This window comes from Anomaloglossus baeobatrachus, chromosome 1 (assembly GCF_048569485.1).
Source record: "Anomaloglossus baeobatrachus isolate aAnoBae1 chromosome 1, aAnoBae1.hap1, whole genome shotgun sequence".
Classification (NCBI taxonomy): domain Eukaryota; kingdom Metazoa; phylum Chordata; class Amphibia; order Anura; family Aromobatidae; genus Anomaloglossus; species Anomaloglossus baeobatrachus.
This window is the reverse complement of record NC_134353.1, coordinates 183,132,601-183,149,664: the sequence shown is the minus strand read 5'-3', so window position 1 is coordinate 183,149,664 and position 17,064 is coordinate 183,132,601. Positions and strand designations below refer to the sequence as shown.

General features: G+C 44.6%; 1 protein-coding gene across 1 annotated transcript in view; it reads left to right on the top strand.

The window, feature by feature from the left end:
- Positions 1-874: 874 nt before the first annotated feature.
- Positions 875-17,064, top strand: part of TLL1 (tolloid like 1) — a 207,693-nt gene continuing 191,503 nt past the window's right edge. The window contains exons 1-2 of the mRNA XM_075347314.1: positions 875-1,590; positions 5,903-6,408. Coding sequence (XP_075203429.1) covers positions 6,261-6,408 — 148 coding nt within the window. The 5' untranslated portion in view covers positions 875-1,590; positions 5,903-6,260. The remainder of the gene's footprint in view (positions 1,591-5,902; positions 6,409-17,064) is intronic.

Genomic DNA, 17,064 nt, shown 5'->3' with positions numbered 1-17,064 from the left:
GGCGGTCGGCAGCAAGAGGCAGCAGCGGCAGAGACAGGAGGGCTGGAGAAGGTGAGTAAATGTTTTTTTTTTTTTTCACTGACACGTGTGTTTTCTCCGGCGCGTGTCACACGGGACCGCATCCACACTACACCCGTGTGGTACGGGTGCGGGCCGTGTGACACCTGTGCTGCCAGAGAAAACACTGATATGTCAGCGCTTTGAAAAACGCACACACGTACAAACGCACACGGACACACGTTCCGTGTGGCTTTACGTGTGTGTGCCTGCTACAATAGGGTAGCATTGCTTAACGTGTCTCCGTGCCGCCGGTACATGCAAAAAATGACAAACACGTGCCGGAGGCATGGATGTGTGTCGCAGGCCTAAAATAAATTAAAACGAAGGATCCAGAAAATAGTATAAAGAGGGCAGAAAAATACTCAAAGGAAGATAAAGCATTGCCATGTACTACATTGTATATATACTGTCAGCTAATATCTTCCCACTGTGATTTTATAGGAAAAAGACACATAAAAACCTCAAAGTGCTAGGTGTGAAAACACCTTTATGGATATATTGGATTCTTATGTGAGAAAAGCTGATCACACATTTATTTGTTATATTATAGCAATTACTAACAATTGTAACACTATATTCCTGAAGAATGATACATATTTGCTTCCCTATCTCCTCACAGTTCATAGTGTTCACAATATTGGACACATTGTCCTGCCATTTCTATAAATGCAATATACAGATCGATAACAGATTGCCAATGCTCCAGCATGTGAGTATTGATGAGTCCCCAGGGTGCAGTATACAGCACTGATACTACAGATACACGAGTTATACAGGCAGATACAGCAGCCAGAAATCAGTGCATGCAGCCATGGAGGACCCTCACCCTACACATGCCCTCAGGCCAGCAGAGGAGAAATGGCTGAGGCTGGGAGCAGTGTGGCTATTGAAAAAATTGGTGTCAAATGTGACACCCTACCAGGATTAGATGTGTGCGCCCCCTCCCATCAGCCGGGAGAGGAGGGGCGTGAGGCTGAGCTCGCTAAAGCTCACCTTACTTTGCTACGACTTTCAAATGTAATTACTACAGCAGGATTGTCAGTGAGTGCAGCCCCTGCCCCAGCATAGCCCCGGACTCCCCGAACTCCCCCCAGCATAGCCCCGGACTCCCCGAACTCCCCCCAGCATAGCCCCGGCATAGCCCCGGCACTGCCCCAGCATAGCCCCAGCCTGCCCCGGCACTGCCCCGGCATAGCCCCGGACTCCCCGAACTCCCCCCAGCATAGCCCCGGACTCCCCCGGACTCCCCCCAGCCGGGGCAATAGCTGTGCGTGTCCTGTGTGAGGCACTGAGGAAATCAGGGCGCTGTGCACTGACCACAGGCTGCCTCACACACACAGACCTGTCCGCATTCGCTGCATAGAGACACCACTTTGCTTGGACTTTGCAGGTCAATCAATGGAGCTTTTATGCCTCCTGGATGAAGTATGAAGCCCCGGAGTTTCCACTGAGCGGCTTCCCTCGGAGTCCAGCTGATCCTGCAGCAGCTCCACTGAGAAGCCTTCACCCCCCGGAGAAGCCCCCGTGTAGGTGAGTGCACCGTGTGGTTGTGGGAGCAGCAGACCCCTGTATATGAGCGGAGGATGCTGCTGCGTGATCCGGGACTGCCCGTAACTTCAAAGGAGTGAGAAGTGCCCATTACTGCCAGGTACTGCTGGTATGAAGCCGTGCATTCCGTATAGGAGGTGTAAATGCATGGGGTGTGAAGGGCACATGGTCGCTGTATAGGGTGCGGAGAGGAGGGCACAGGGACGCTGTATAGGGTGCGGAGAGGAGGGCACAGGGACGCTGTATAGGGTGCGGAGAGGAGGGCACAGGGACGCTGTATAGGGTGCGGAGAGGAGGGCACAGGGACGCTGTATAGGGTGCGGAGAGGAGGGCACAGGGACGCTGTATAGGGTGCGGAGAGGAGGGCACAGGGACGCTGTATAGGGTGTGAAGGGCACATGGTTGCTTTATTGGGTGCAAAGAGGAGGGCACAGGGTCGCTGTATGGGGTGCAGAGGGCAGATGATTGCTGTATGGGGTGCGGAGAGGAGGGCACATGGTTGCTGTATGGGTTCGAAGGGCACATGGTCGCTGTATAGGATGCGGAGAGGAGGGCACAGGGTCACCGTATGGCATGTGAAGGGCATATGGTCGCTGTATAGGGTGCAAAGAGGAGGGCACATGGTCGCTTTATAGGGTGCGGAGGTCATATGGTCGCTGTATGGGGTGCGGAGAGGAGGGCACAAGGTCGCTGTATGGGGTGCAGTGAGGAGGGCACAGGGTTGCTGTATGGGGTGCAGAGGGCACATGATCGCTGTAATAGGTGCGTAGGGCACATGATCGCTGTATGGGGTGCAGAGTGGTGGAGGGCACATGGTCGCTGTATGGAGCACAGAGGGCATACAATCGCTATATGGAGTGCGGAGGGCACACAGTCGCTGTATGGGATATGGAGGGCACGTGGTCACTATATGGGGTGTGGAGAGAAGGGGACAGGGTCGCTGTATGGGGTGCGGAGGGCACACAGTCGCTGTGTAGGGTGTGTAGAGCATAGGGTCACTATAAGGTGAGGAGAGTTTATAGTCACTGTAGAATCCTTAGGGCCTGGGGTCACTATAGAGAGCTTGGAGTCGCTGTATGAGGTTCGGAGGGCTTGGGGTCACTATATAGGGTGTGGAGAGTTTGGAGTCGCTATGTTGGGTGCGGAGGGCTTGGCGTTGCTGTGTGGGGTGTTCAGTGCAGTTTAATGTGTGTATGGCGCCTAGCGTTAGCATATGGGGTGTATGGTGCCCAGGGACAGCATGTGTTGTATTTCGTTTCAGGGACAGCGTGTGTGGTGTACAGTATGTCAGCAATTGAGGTGTGCAATGTTTGGTGCCCATACTGTATATGGGATGTGTAGTGCATGCAGCTCTCATACTGTATATGGGATGTATAGTGCATGCAGCTCTCATACTGTATATGGGATGTGTAGTGCATGCAGCTCTCATACTGTATATGGGATGTATAGTGCATGCAGCTCTCATACTGTATATGGGATGTATAGTGCATGCAGCTCTCATACTGTATATGGGATGTATAGTGCATGCAGCTCTCATACTGTATATGGGATGTGTAGTGCATGCAGCTCTCATACTGTATATGGGATGTGTAGTGCATGCAGCTCTCATACTGTATATGGGATGTGTAGTGCATGCAGCTCTCATACTGTATATGGGATGTGTAGTGCATGCAGCTCTCATACTGTATATGGGATGTATAGTGCATGCAGCTCTCATACTGTATATGGGATGTGTAGTGCATGCAGCTCTCATACTGTATATGGGATGTATAGTGCATGCAGCTCTCATACTGTATATGGGATGTATAGTGCATGCAGCTCTCATACTGTATATGGGATGTGTAGTGCATGCAGCTCTCATACTGTATATGGGATGTATAGTGCATGCAGCTCTCATACTGTATATGGGATGTGTAGTGCATGCAGCTCTCATACTGTATATGGGATGTATAGTGCATGCAGCTCTCATATTGTATATGGGATGTGTAGTGCATGCAGCTCTCATACTGTATATGGGATGTGTAGTGCATGCAGCTCTCATACTGTATATGGGATGTATAGTGCATGCAGCTCTCATACTGTATATGGGATGTGTAGTGCATGCAGCTCTCATACTGTATATGGGATGTATAGTGCATGCAGCTCTCATACTGTATATGGGATGTATAGTGCATGCAGCTCTCATACTGTATATGGGATGTGTAGTGCATGCAGCTCTCATACTGTATATGGGATGTATAGTGCATGCAGCTCTCATACTGTATATGGGATGTATAGTGCATGCAGCTCTCATACTGTATATGGGATGTATAGTGCATGCAGCTCTCATACTGTATATGGGATGTGTAGTGCATGCAGCTCTCATACTGTATATGGGATGTATAGTGCATGCAGCTCTAATACTGTATATGGGATGTGTAGTGCATGCAGCTCTCATACTGTATATGGGATGTGTAGTGCATGCAGCTCTCATACTGTATATGGGATGTGTAGTGCATGCAGCTCTCATACTGTATATGGGATGTATAGTGCATGCAGCTCTCATACTGTATATGGGATGTATAGTGCATGCAGCTCTCATACTGTATATGGGATGTGTAGTGCATGCAGCTCTCATACTGTATATGGGATGTATAGTGCATGCAGCTCTCATACTGTATATGGGATGTGTAGTGCATGCAGCTCTCATACTGTATATGGGATGTATAGTGCATGCAGCTCTCATACTGTATATGGGATGTGTAGTGCATGCAGCTCTCATACTGTATATGGGATGTATAGTGCATGCAGCTCTCATATTGTATATGGGATGTGTAGTGCATGCAGCTCTCATACTGTATATGGGATGTGTAGTGCATGCAGCTCTCATACTGTATATGGGATGTGTAGTGCATGCAGCTCTCATACTGTATATGGGATGTGTAGTGCATGCAGCTCTCATACTGTATATGGGATGTATAGTGCATGCAGCTCTCATACTGTATATGGGATGTGTAGTGCATGCAGCTCTCATACTGTATATGGGATATATAGTGCATGCAGCTCTCATACTGTATATGGGATGTGTAGTGCATGCAGCTCTCATACTGTATATGGGATGTGTAGTGCATGCAGCTCTCATACTGTATATGGGATGTGTAGTGCATGCAGCTCTCATACTGTATATGGGATGTGTAGTGCATGCAGCTCTCATACTGTATATGGGATGTGTAGTGCATGCAGCTCTCATACTGTATATGGGATGTATAGTGCATGCAGCTCTCATACTGTATATGGGATGTGTAGTGCATGCAGCTCTCATACTGTATATGGGATGTATAGTGCATGCAGCTCTCATACTGTATATGGGATGTGTAGTGCATGCAGCTCTCATACTGTATATGGGATGTGTAGTGCATGCAGCTCTCATACTGTATATGGGATGTGTAGTGCATGCAGCTCTCATACTGTATATGGGATGTGTAGTGCATGCAGCTCTCATACTGTATATGGGATGTGTAGTGCATGCAGCTCTCATACTGTATATGGGATGTGTGTATATGGGATGTATAGTGCATGCAGCTCTCATACTGTATATGGGATGTATAGTGCATGCAGCTCTCATACTGTATATGGGATGTGTAGTGCATGCAGCTCTCATACTGTATATGGGATGTATAGTGCATGCAGCTCTCATACTGTATATGGGATGTGTAGTGCATGCAGCTCTCATACTGTATATGGGATGTATAGTGCATGCAGCTCTCATACTGTATATGGGATGTGTAGTGCATGCAGCTCTCATACTGTATATGGGATGTGTAGTGCATGCAGCTCTCATACTGTATATGGGATGTGTAGTGCATGCAGCTCTCATACTGTATATGGGATGTGTAGTGCATGCAGCTCTCATACTGTATATGGGATGTGTAGTGCATGCAGCTCTCATACTGTATATGGGATGTGTAGTGCATGCAGCTCTCATACTGTATATGGGATGTGTAGTGCATGCAGCTCTCATACTGTATATGGGATGTGTAGTGCATGCAGCTCTCATACTGTATATGGGATGTGTAGTGCATGCAGCTCTCATACTGTATATGGGATGTGTAGTGCATGCAGCTCTCATACTGTATATGGGATGTGTAGTGCATGCAGCTCTCATACTGTATAGTTGTACAATGATGAGACTGTATTCCTCCAGTATACGGAGTGCCCAGAAGTGACTGTTACATCTTTCGAGCAGAGCGATCATGTTCTTTCTCCTATGTTCTGAGCTTTCATCTAATGCTTGTTTGCCTGTTCCCATCCTCAGCTTGTCAGATGTACTGTTGGACAGATCAGGTCTTCCTGGCAGCCGGCCTGTGTAGTGGGAGAAAGAGTAAGTGGATGAAGAAGCAGCAGCCGCCTCAGATCCTGGGCTACAGGCAGCAGCTATAGGGCCGTCCTATTGTGTCTTATGGGAGTCTTATCAGGACTAACAAGCATTTATCAAGCTCCTCTGACACTGGCTGATCCTACTGGAGAAAACTTTTCCCTGGCTGTGTGCATGTGATCATTGGTCAGATCTGATGAGAAAGGGAAGACCATTGTAATTGAGGGAGCCATCCCCATAATAACTCACTTCTGTGCACTGGTGTCACAGCTTTGCAGTTCTGCGCTGTGCAGTGATCATGCTGCACTGGTTCATCATCTTCCTCACTGGCTGGACTTTCTGTGAAAACTTGTGTCTCTGTTATGGCCTAGACTACGATTATCCCTATTATGACACTGAAGAGGAAAAACCTGAGGTCATTGACTACAAGGATCCTTGTAAAGCTGGTGAGTTCCAATATTTCTCATTCAGGGTTGTAATCTCCGCACGATGCAGCATCTAATGCTGCTTACCGTATTAAAGGCTCACGTGTGGCTGGCGCTGGGCACCACGCCAGGGGTGGGTGGTGTATTTGTCATTTGTAGATGAATGTTCTTCTCCGAAGGATAAAAAAAAGAACACAAGAAAATATGTCGTCGTCGTTGTTTTCTGTCAGGTTATTAAATTGTACTGATCTTTAGTTTTATCTGTTAGGAACATTGGATCACATGTCATATGGGTTACCCAGCTTTCCTGGAATCCTGAGTGACAAGTCTGCCTAGTTCTGCAGGTTTTTAGAGGCGAGTGATGCTTATCTGGACAGACTTGGGCTGAGACATCACAGCCGTTTTATTGCGAGGTTTCATTGCGTTACTACACACGACATCATGTGAACGCTCCAGCTACTCGCTAAATGTCAGCAATTTAGTGTGTAATTGATGTTGAAAACACTATATCATACACAACTCGCAACGATATCGCACCCTAACATACCCGAGCACCCGCAGACATATTTCACACTTTTGTTTAACTAAAGTCACCGCAAAGTCTTAACTTTCCTGAGATCCTGAGCAATAAGGCTGAGTGACAACCTTTGGTGGAGGGTGAAGGAAGGTATTACATTACCAAGTGAGTTTTTATTTATTTCATTTTCTGTGGTTGGTGTTTTTTAATTGTGCAGTCATTGAAAATAATAAACCTGAGTGATGTTCACCCTGACGCTTGTAAATCGCAGATGATCCATAATAAGTGTTTGTAAGGCCGGCCAGCGTTGCCCTCAGCATCCTGCAGGATCAGGTCACTGGAGCGAAGGCTATGAAGCTGCACCGCGCTGCCTCCTCCCACATCAGTGTGGATGTCCATCCTTTGGGTATAATTATAACCTTACATTGCCTGTGTTATAGTCAGCATCATTATATCATTTTTTTAGAACTAGCGCCTACATATGTACTATGCTTCTCACTAGTGGCCACAGACAGAAAAGGGGTCTGTGCAAGAACAATATATGAGCCCTTTTCGGTCCAATAACTCATCATAATGCAGAATTCCACCTACCGTGAAAATGCAGATGCCCCCTTAGCTCCTGGGACCCCTTAGCTCCTGGGCCCTCTTATCTCTTGGGACCCCTTAGCTCTTGGGGCCCCTTAGCTCCTGGACCGTTTGCTCCTGGGCCCCCTTGACTCCTTCACCCCCATAACTCCTGGGCTTTGTTAGCTATTGGACACCTTAGCTCCTTGGCCCCATTAGCTCCTGAGCCCCTTAGCTCCTTTGCCCCATTAGCTCCTAGACCTCTTAGCTCCTGGGCTCTCTGAGCTCCTGGACCCATTTGCTACTTGGCCCCTTAGCTGGTGGGTCCCTGTTTGGCTGCACAGGTTGCACCAATGATATGTCCGCCTTTGATGATTCTACTGTCCATAATGAGATGGGAGCGTCTCTCCTTTTGATCCTGTGTTACAAATGTAGCAAAGCCCAGTTTACCAAATACAATAGGGCAGGATATTTAATAGGGGACCAGACCACACATTGTCATATTGTAGTGCATTCTCTGTAGTTCTCCAGAGGGCTACAGATAAACCTACAACATTATCTTAACTCAGATCGTTATCATGATGTACAAACAGCCACAAGATGTAGTGCACACTCAGCTCTGCTACATCTGCACTACTACTACCTGAGCGGCTATTCCTATGACTGTGAGAGAATTCCCCTTTGTTTATTAACATGTCATATCCTATCCAAGGCTTCACGTGTCAGGGCTGAGAGGGTGGAGGAAGGAGGGAGTTGGGTGTAACTTTTAAACAGGAGGAGGAGGTGCCGTCTCCTTCCTCTCCGCTTTATTACAGCCTCACGCATTTGTGAAGGGCTGCAGTTGCCATGCAGTCTCTGCTGCACTAACAGCCTGGGGTCCTCACTATGGTGCACGTGCCCCATTGTTCCTCTACTCATTACTACGTACCCTTATTGGGGAAATTCTTCACAAGATTTATTACAGATTACAAACAAGTGGGATGGCGTTTGTGCTCATTGTCGTAAGATTTGGAGCAAGTGTCTAAAATTGACTTCCTTTTTGTTTCCCCGAATTCCTTCTATAGCGCTGACATTTTTCCAGATTGCCTAAAGAGCCCTTTTAATGTCGATGACGAGGATGTGATTTTATTGACTCAGATCTGTTCTGTTACGACATGACGAATCTGAGAATTTCCTCCTGTCCCATGTTATATATTTCTATTCGTGGAGTTTATTGAAAGAACATTCCAATCCTTAAAATCTGGAGCAGGAGATTGAAAATCGCTCCACTTATAGCTACGATACCCTGTATAATCACCAATAGTAAATGTAACAGGACCCATTCCACAGCTACATGGCTTATCCCCTCATGAAGGGCTTTACTTACATTCCTAATTATTTTAATATGTACCGTATTTTCTTCTAGAAATAAACTTTATATACGAAGTTCTGTAGAGTGTCCCATACTCATCCTTCATACACTGGTGAAGGACGCTTCCTTCCTTCTGAGGATTTGTTACACAAAAACAAGAACATTATGTTAAGACATCAGGAGATGACTAATATACAGCCATTATCCCTGGCATATATATTCTTTTTTTTTTCTTCTATTTCTCTGATGTTCTTTAATGTTTTTGGGTCCAGTGTGAGAAACCTCTCATACCTTCCACCATTATTACACATTTATTTGCAAATTCAGTAATACATATGACTCAAGGAAGCCATAGCATTAAGTCTCCTCTTGGGCTAGGAGTATATTTTGGTTGTATCATGTATCAGCCGTACATAACGTATAAATGTGTCCCTGCACTTTGTGCACCTGTCCAGCATCCATGGCTGGCAGAGAAATGCAGCATGTTCCAGATCCTGGAATAAATGACACAAATGATCCCATAGAGCAGTGGTCCCCAATCCACTCATTCTCCCCCTCCTTATTAGTAGTGTCACCCAGAGCCCCAATTACTAGTATAATGACAGCCAAACTGTTCCCACATAAAGCAACTTGTGCCCATGTTGTGGGGGTGGCAGGGGGTCGTATTCGTGGGTAGAGGCCAGCCCCAGCTTCCAGGCAGCGTCTCTCTTTGGTGCTGCACTCCTGCCACCTCCGCAGCTTCTCCTCCTTAGGACAAATTCAGACACGGAGTCCAGAATAACGTTTAACACTTCTTTACTGAATAACTCGCAGTCTTTCTGTGGAGCACATCCGTTCGGGGCACGTAGCCTGAACGTTGCAGGCATGTTGCTGTTTGGTTTCAGGTCACATTTTCCTGCACACTGCTCCCTCCTGCACATCTCTCCGGCTACTATAGGACTGTCTGTTTCCCCCGGCAACACCACAGGGGCAGCTAGTAAACTCATGGAGTCCCACATGGATCTAATCCTGTCCCCTCCCACACGGATTTGATACACCATCGTACGGAGTTCCTTCACCGCTGTCTCTGTGATGAACCACCACCCAGGTCTGTTACCTCACACCAAGACCGGTCCTATTGGAGTCAGTTGCTTCCTGGAAATTCTGATATAATCAAGGCCCACAACTTCAGGGTCGTCCGTGCCGATTTATGCACCCGGCTACTGGAGAGTTTCCTTTGTCCACTTGATCTGGGTTTTCTGGGGTGACCCTGAGGGTCTGGCCAAATTCCTCTGGGGTTCTCTAACTATACCCCCCTCAGTGACACCATTGAGTAAAGAGAAGAAGCTGTTCCTATCTGACTAATCCCAACTGTCAGCTCTCTGTTGTTGGGCAGATTTAACCTTTAACTGCTTCAGCCCTGTTCTCCATCCCAACCCCAAGCTAAGAGACCAGGGAACAGTGACACCTAATGGTGCCTGAGAACAGTGCACCCGAGAACACACACATAAACAACATTTCCTATACATAAATACACAAAATAACCATGACTTCTTAAGGGGGCTGCAGAGCACCGGTCACCCTCCTACACCCCCTCCCTTATCGATAGGGGTCATTCCGTGTCAAGTGGACCAGTGGTACCCACTCGACGTTATCCGATTTTGCTGAAAATTTATAAGGATGTACATGTATGTTTGAAAAGAGGTTCTGTAAATTTTTAGGGCCAGATCTCAAATATATTGGGCACTGTTGACCTTTCACTGGAGGCCCCCCCCCAAGGCTGCGGCTTCAGCTAAGAGGATTTTGCAAACTTTGGCACATAGCCATTAGAGTTCTATACTGGCTATGATGCTGAAATTTGGCATACTAGCTCAACTTTTGCTGCTAAACGCGATAAAATTATTATCGGCTATGACAAAACAATATTTCGGCCGCAATTTTGTGTCAAAGTAGCTTGCAAAACGCCTCGCATAAAACTTATGCCAAACTTTGCCCATATATAACTCAAGACCAAAAACCAATAGGAACTGGTGCTTTGCCCTGTACAACAAACATCTTCATGACTTTGCATTGCTGCAATATCACGGTCAAAGCATATGTATTTGTGGAAATATTCACACCCACATATGATGAAAAACTTAAAAACACCGAATTTTACCTATATTTAGGTCAAATTTCCCAAAAAGGGTTCCCCTAAAATATATTAATTCTGTTATCATTTGAAAGAGCACATTTTTCTCTACAAGGATCATTGGGTTTTTTTTTTGGAGTCTCTCCATTTAAGAAAAGAAAAATGCCACTGAACATGGTGTTATGTATGCATGTAATGCATTGATTTTGTGTTTGATTTTCAGATTATTATCACATGTTACAGAGTTGTATTGTTGCTAGCAATGTCTATTATAATCAAAAACCTATAAACCTATTGACTATTGTTACATTTTAATGCATATATTATTTATTTTTTAGTGATGGAGAATGAAATTGATGACAAAAAGATTCGCATTTCAAGGGTGTCAAATGACCCTTCATCTTTCATTGCCCATGTAGATGGATCTGTCAGATCAGAAATGCCTTTTGTGCCAATTGCAAACCTCCAGCCAGGGCAATACGTTGCCTGCATTTACGATAGGAACTGGTGGATTGGAAATATTTCTGAAATTTCAGTCGACGACCATGATGCATTAATACATTTTATGCATCCTCATGGACCAGCTAGCTTCTTTCACTGGCCTGTGAGAAATGATACATGCTGGATTCCCGAGCCGTCGATCATTGCAATAATTCCAGCACCAGCTGCAACAGCAATGGGCCGACAATACAGCTTCTCTGAACCGATTATGTTGCAAATTCAGCAACAATTCCAGACCACTTATTTAGACTGAACATTATGGCTTGGGAACCAACAAAAGATACCCAATATTAGGCTTGGGATCCTAGGCAAAGACACCCACCCTCAGGCTTTGGAACCTGCGATAGAGACCACCCGCCACTTGCCTTGCACAGCTATCGGCCATGGCTTCTAGGCGATGGGGCTGCCAATTCTCGAAAGACAGCATTATTACAATTCTTAATAGGATTATAATACCAGTTCTTAGGGAATTGGTTGTGGTATAACCACCATGGACCAACGCAAGGGTTTGAATAGTGCAGTTAGCATTCATTGCGTATTAATAAATAACACCATGTTCAGTGGCATTTTTCTTTTCTTAAATGGAGAGACTACAAAAAAACCCCCAATGATCCTTGTAGAGAAAAATGTGCTCTTTCAAATGATAACAGAATTAATATATTTTAGGGGTACCCTTTTTGGGAAATTTGACCTAAAAATAGGTAAAATTCGGTGTTTTTAAGTTTTTCATCATATGTGGGTGTGAATATTTCCACAAATACATATGCTTTGACCGTGATATTGCAGCAATGCAAAGTCATGAAGATGTTTGTTGTACAGGGTAGAGCACCAGTTCCTATTGGTTTTTGGTCTTGAGTTATACATGGGCAAAGTTTGGCATAAATTTTATGCGAGGCGTTTTGCAAGCTACTTTGACACAAAATTGCGGCCGAAATATTGTTTTGTCATAGCCGGTAATAATTTTATCGCGTTTAGCAGCAAAAGTTGAGCTAGTATGCCAAATTTCAGCATCATAGCCAGTATAGAACTCTAATGGCTATGTGCCAAAGTTTGCAAAATCCTCTTAGCTGAAGCCGCAGGCTTGGGGGGGCCTCCAGTGAAAGGTCAACAGTGCCCAATATATTTGAGATCTGGCCCTAAAAATTTACAGAACCTCTTTTCAAACATACATCTACATCCTTATAAATTTTCAGCAAAATCGGAGACCGTCGAGTGGGGACGATTTTTAAAACTGGTCCACTTGACACGGAATGACCCATAGTATAATAATGCTTGTGGGTTTATCCAGATTCAGACTACTCGCATGAAGCACTCCCACCAAACTATCTAAGTTAGCTCCTTCACCCCTCTATGTAATAGGATATGCTATCTCCAGCTTTACTATAGTTATCCCCATTCTATTTATTAATACTCCCAAAGTAAATACAAGATATTATTCGATCATGATTTGATCTGTGAGCCACAGTCTAGTATGCAGGCACTGCTGGTGGAAGTAGAATGGAAGCTACATAGAGCTGAGCAAGCATAGTATGCAAGAAGTCAGGTGTCTTTTCAGTACTCTAAGGTCCTGCATCATTTTACATAATTACCAATAGCTCTCTGACCTGACATTATGTGTCGGGTGAGTCAGGAGGCAGCCGTACTCATCAGACGGTCTGCCAAAAATTGCTGGGTGAAAGTCAGGAGGCCACTGGACATATCATATGGTCTGCCTAAATCTTTGGGTGTCAGGTAAGCGTTAGAAGGCCCCCATCCCCCATACTCATCAGATGGTTTGTCTAAATCGTCGGGTGATATTCAGAAGGACCCTGCACACATCAGATGGTCTGCCTAAATCTTCAGGTGTTGTGTGATAGCCGGAGGCTCCCACACACACCAGATGGTTTACCTAAATGTCAGGTAAGGATCATAAAGCCCCCACACATGGTCTGCCTAAATCTTCAAGTCTGGTGTGAGAGTCAGCCCCCCCCCCCCCCACACACACACACATCAAATGGTCTGCCTAAATCTCTGGGTGTCTGGTGAGAGTCATCAGAGAGTCAGGAAGCCCACACACATCAAATGGTCTGCCTCAATCTTCGGGTGTCGTATGAGAGTCAGGAGCCCCCTGCACTCAACAGATGGTCTGCCTCAATCGTTGGTCTTAGCTGATTACTCATGTTTTGTGTATAGAGGCCTTTACAATGGTCCGCAGTAAATGTATCTCTATATTTGTAGCCTCTATTAGTATTTCACCAGTAATGTCACAGCGAATGCTATGCGTCTCCAAACAGTGGATTTTTTTTTTTTTTCTCCTGTGGAAAAATTATTCAATTCACACTTATTTTTGGTAGGTGTATCTGTAGCATACTATGAATCAAAATCTATAATAAAATGTATTTTTTCTTAGGGGTCGAGGGTTATACAATGATTTTTGATGAAGGATGCATAGAACCCTGCCTACACACATTTTCCTCCTTTACAGCACAGAGGCATGCTGGCAGTAGTATTTTTGTATATCTGCAGATTCTGGAAACAAGTTAAAAAAAAAATGTGACAGCATAATGATGATTAGCCAAATGCTACACAGATGCTAAACTGTCATGTTCATGTAGAGAAGGCAGTGAGTGTTTTGTGTCGAGCTGACAATAATTAAGACTTCCATGTAGCGAGATGCATCCAATGTATGGTTACACAAGAATTGTAGGAATCTTAATTCTATAATGTGCAACTTTATATGAGACATTCAAAAATTATTATTTAATGCACCAAAAAATAATCACCAGGATACCTACGATTCAATACAGCATTATTTTTTTTATCCTATTAGCAAAAAGTTGAGCTATCTGGCCATCCTTGCCCCTATAATTGCCATCAGTGAGCACCATAAATCTTAATGTCTATCAAATTTGCCATTGTGTAATGTGTTAACACCACCCACCCTGTACGCCAGATAGAGAAGAATCAGATATGGACTGATAATGGGGACGCGAGTTCATAAGAAGGCTCATTGCCAGATTTGTGAAGTAGATCAATTGATAAATGTGCACAATGGGCATGATTAGTGTTGAGCGGGCATGTTCACCACTGTTCGGTACTCGATTGAGCATTGGGGTGCTCGCGTACTCGGTGCTCAGCCGAGTATCACGGGTGCTCGAATGTGTCATCCATGAAACAATGACCACAATTATACTCGTTACTTGAGTCGAGAACTTTCAAAGCGTCTGACCTGCTCAATTCAGGTAAAGAGCATTTTAGTGCTTGCCCATCTCTATTGGCAGCTAATCACCTCGTATACACAGGTGATGTCTTTATGACCATATTCATAACTGTTGTGACTCCATACAGTTTGCCTTTGCCAGTGTGTACTTGTACTTAGTGTTTTGGTGCTTGTTCATAGGCAGAAATTGCCTGTGTTTTAAATGGGCCATAACGGCCCTATTTCCATTCGGAGGACATTAACACTGGGCCAAGTGTGCGCGTCTTGGTTAAATGAGCTTTTAGTTTTAGGATATGCAAAGTGTATAATCCTCCTAAATGGGGTTATCCAATTTTTTGGGGGAAAAACATCTGGTGATGATGGTCATATGCTTTACTGGTATTACTTATGGCAGTGTGGCTTCTCGAGTGTAATATTTAGGCCACTAAATGATACCTGGGGAAGCTAGGAGATGTGCGCAGCAGATAAGGCATAATGTTTGGGTTGGGTTTAAAATCTAAAATAGGGCCTAGTTGTTGCAACTGCAGGAAAGAAAAGGTGGGCTCTACTCCAGCTACCCATGTGATTAATTTCATTAGGAGCAAGTTAAGGTGCTCTTCTAAAAGGGTAAGTTGTGCTTACAACATGGCTTGTAGTCTGAGGAACGGGCTGTGTCAAGAGCAATGGGAGTCATCACCACCATCAGGAATGGTATTGAAACTGTGATGTTTAGGCTGGGGACACATGAGCATTAAAGAGAGATAAACGTTTGACACTCAGTTCCCGCTCATACAGTGTCATGCGAGTGTCATGCCACTGTGCTGCGATCATAGCAGAGCCGCAGAGGAGGGGGGCGTGGGCGCTGTGGAGGAGAGGGAGTCATCTCCCCATCTTCTCCATTGTCAGCTGATGTGAGTACTGCACTTGCATTACACCACTGTAATGCGAGTGCAATGCAATGTTTCTCTCGCACCCATAGACTTGTATGGGTGCGAGTGAAAACTAATCGGATTCCACCTGCAGCATGCTGCAATTGTTTTCTTGGTGCAATTAGTGCTGAGAAAAAAAAAATCGCTCCTGGGAGCGACCTCATAGAGTAACATTGGTCTGAGTGTGATGATTTTTCATTGCAGTCCACTAGCTCCATTTTACTCACCGTGTGTGCTTACCCTTAAGGCGACAGATGAACCTTTCACCTGAGTAGCAAGAGAAGATCTGATATATATATATATATATATATATATATATATATATATATATATATATATATATATATATATATATATATATATATATATATATATATATATATATATATATATATATATATATATATATATATATATATATATATATCTCTATCTCTCTATATATATATATATATAATAATATATATGTGTGTGTGTGTGTGTGTGTGTGTGTGTACATGCTACAAAATATATCCACAGAATAAATGGACAGAAGCTGCAGGTTACAGATCTTCAATATGTCCATTTATACTGCAGATACAGGTGGGAATGTCAACCTTTACATGTGTAGTTTTCTGTCTTTTTCCTTTTTCTTTTTTCCTTTTTTTCCTCCTCCAACGATATCTCTGCCATGCTACATGGGAATGAAACATTAGAGGGCAAGTGTGGCTTTGTCCTTGATTTTCTACCTTCATGTCCATTGATTTCCCTACAACTGTGTGAAGCATTACTGGAATAAATGGAAATTATGGTCTTGTTTAGTAGAATCCAACGCTTTCGAGCCATTTAGGCCAAAGGTTTGGCCCTTATGTGTTTATTATGATCAAATGTTTTACCGGGAGTTTTTTTCCTGATGAAGCTCTATGTAGATCGTCTGTCATTGTGATCCTATTTTGTCTTGTGTTTTATTGGGTGGAGTAGATAGTGATGTTTTTAGAACTTGCTGTACAATACATTATAATGAAATATTCAGGGAGACGGCCGTGTCAGAACATCATTGCAATGGTGCACAGCTGAAGAAACATATTATGTAACACATCATTTTTCTTTTCTCATTATGCAATGAAATTATAATGTTCTGTTTGAGGCACAAAGGACATAATTGAATCTGCTTTTCGATTGAGCATGATTAGCTGAGAGATGGCACACTGGAGGATTCTGGTAATCAAAACACCTTGCCCATAATATGGGTTATGTCTGTAATATCTTTTGCAAAACACGTAAAGTACTTTGTATAGCAAAATTGTATATGTTCATTTGAATATGGTAAGATGATCATTCTATGTTATCTGTGTAAATGTGCCACCCCGTGCTCGGCTGCAACAGAGCCGCTCGGGTCCAGACCTTCAGTGAGTGGCTCGAGCGTCTCCAGACCCGGGGGTCCTGCGGTCACTCCAACCAAAAAGGGGTTGGCAGTTTGGGGGACGTAGGTGTACGGCCGGAGCAATGTTCGTGACGCCACCCACGGAATGTGGTGAAGGTGGACAC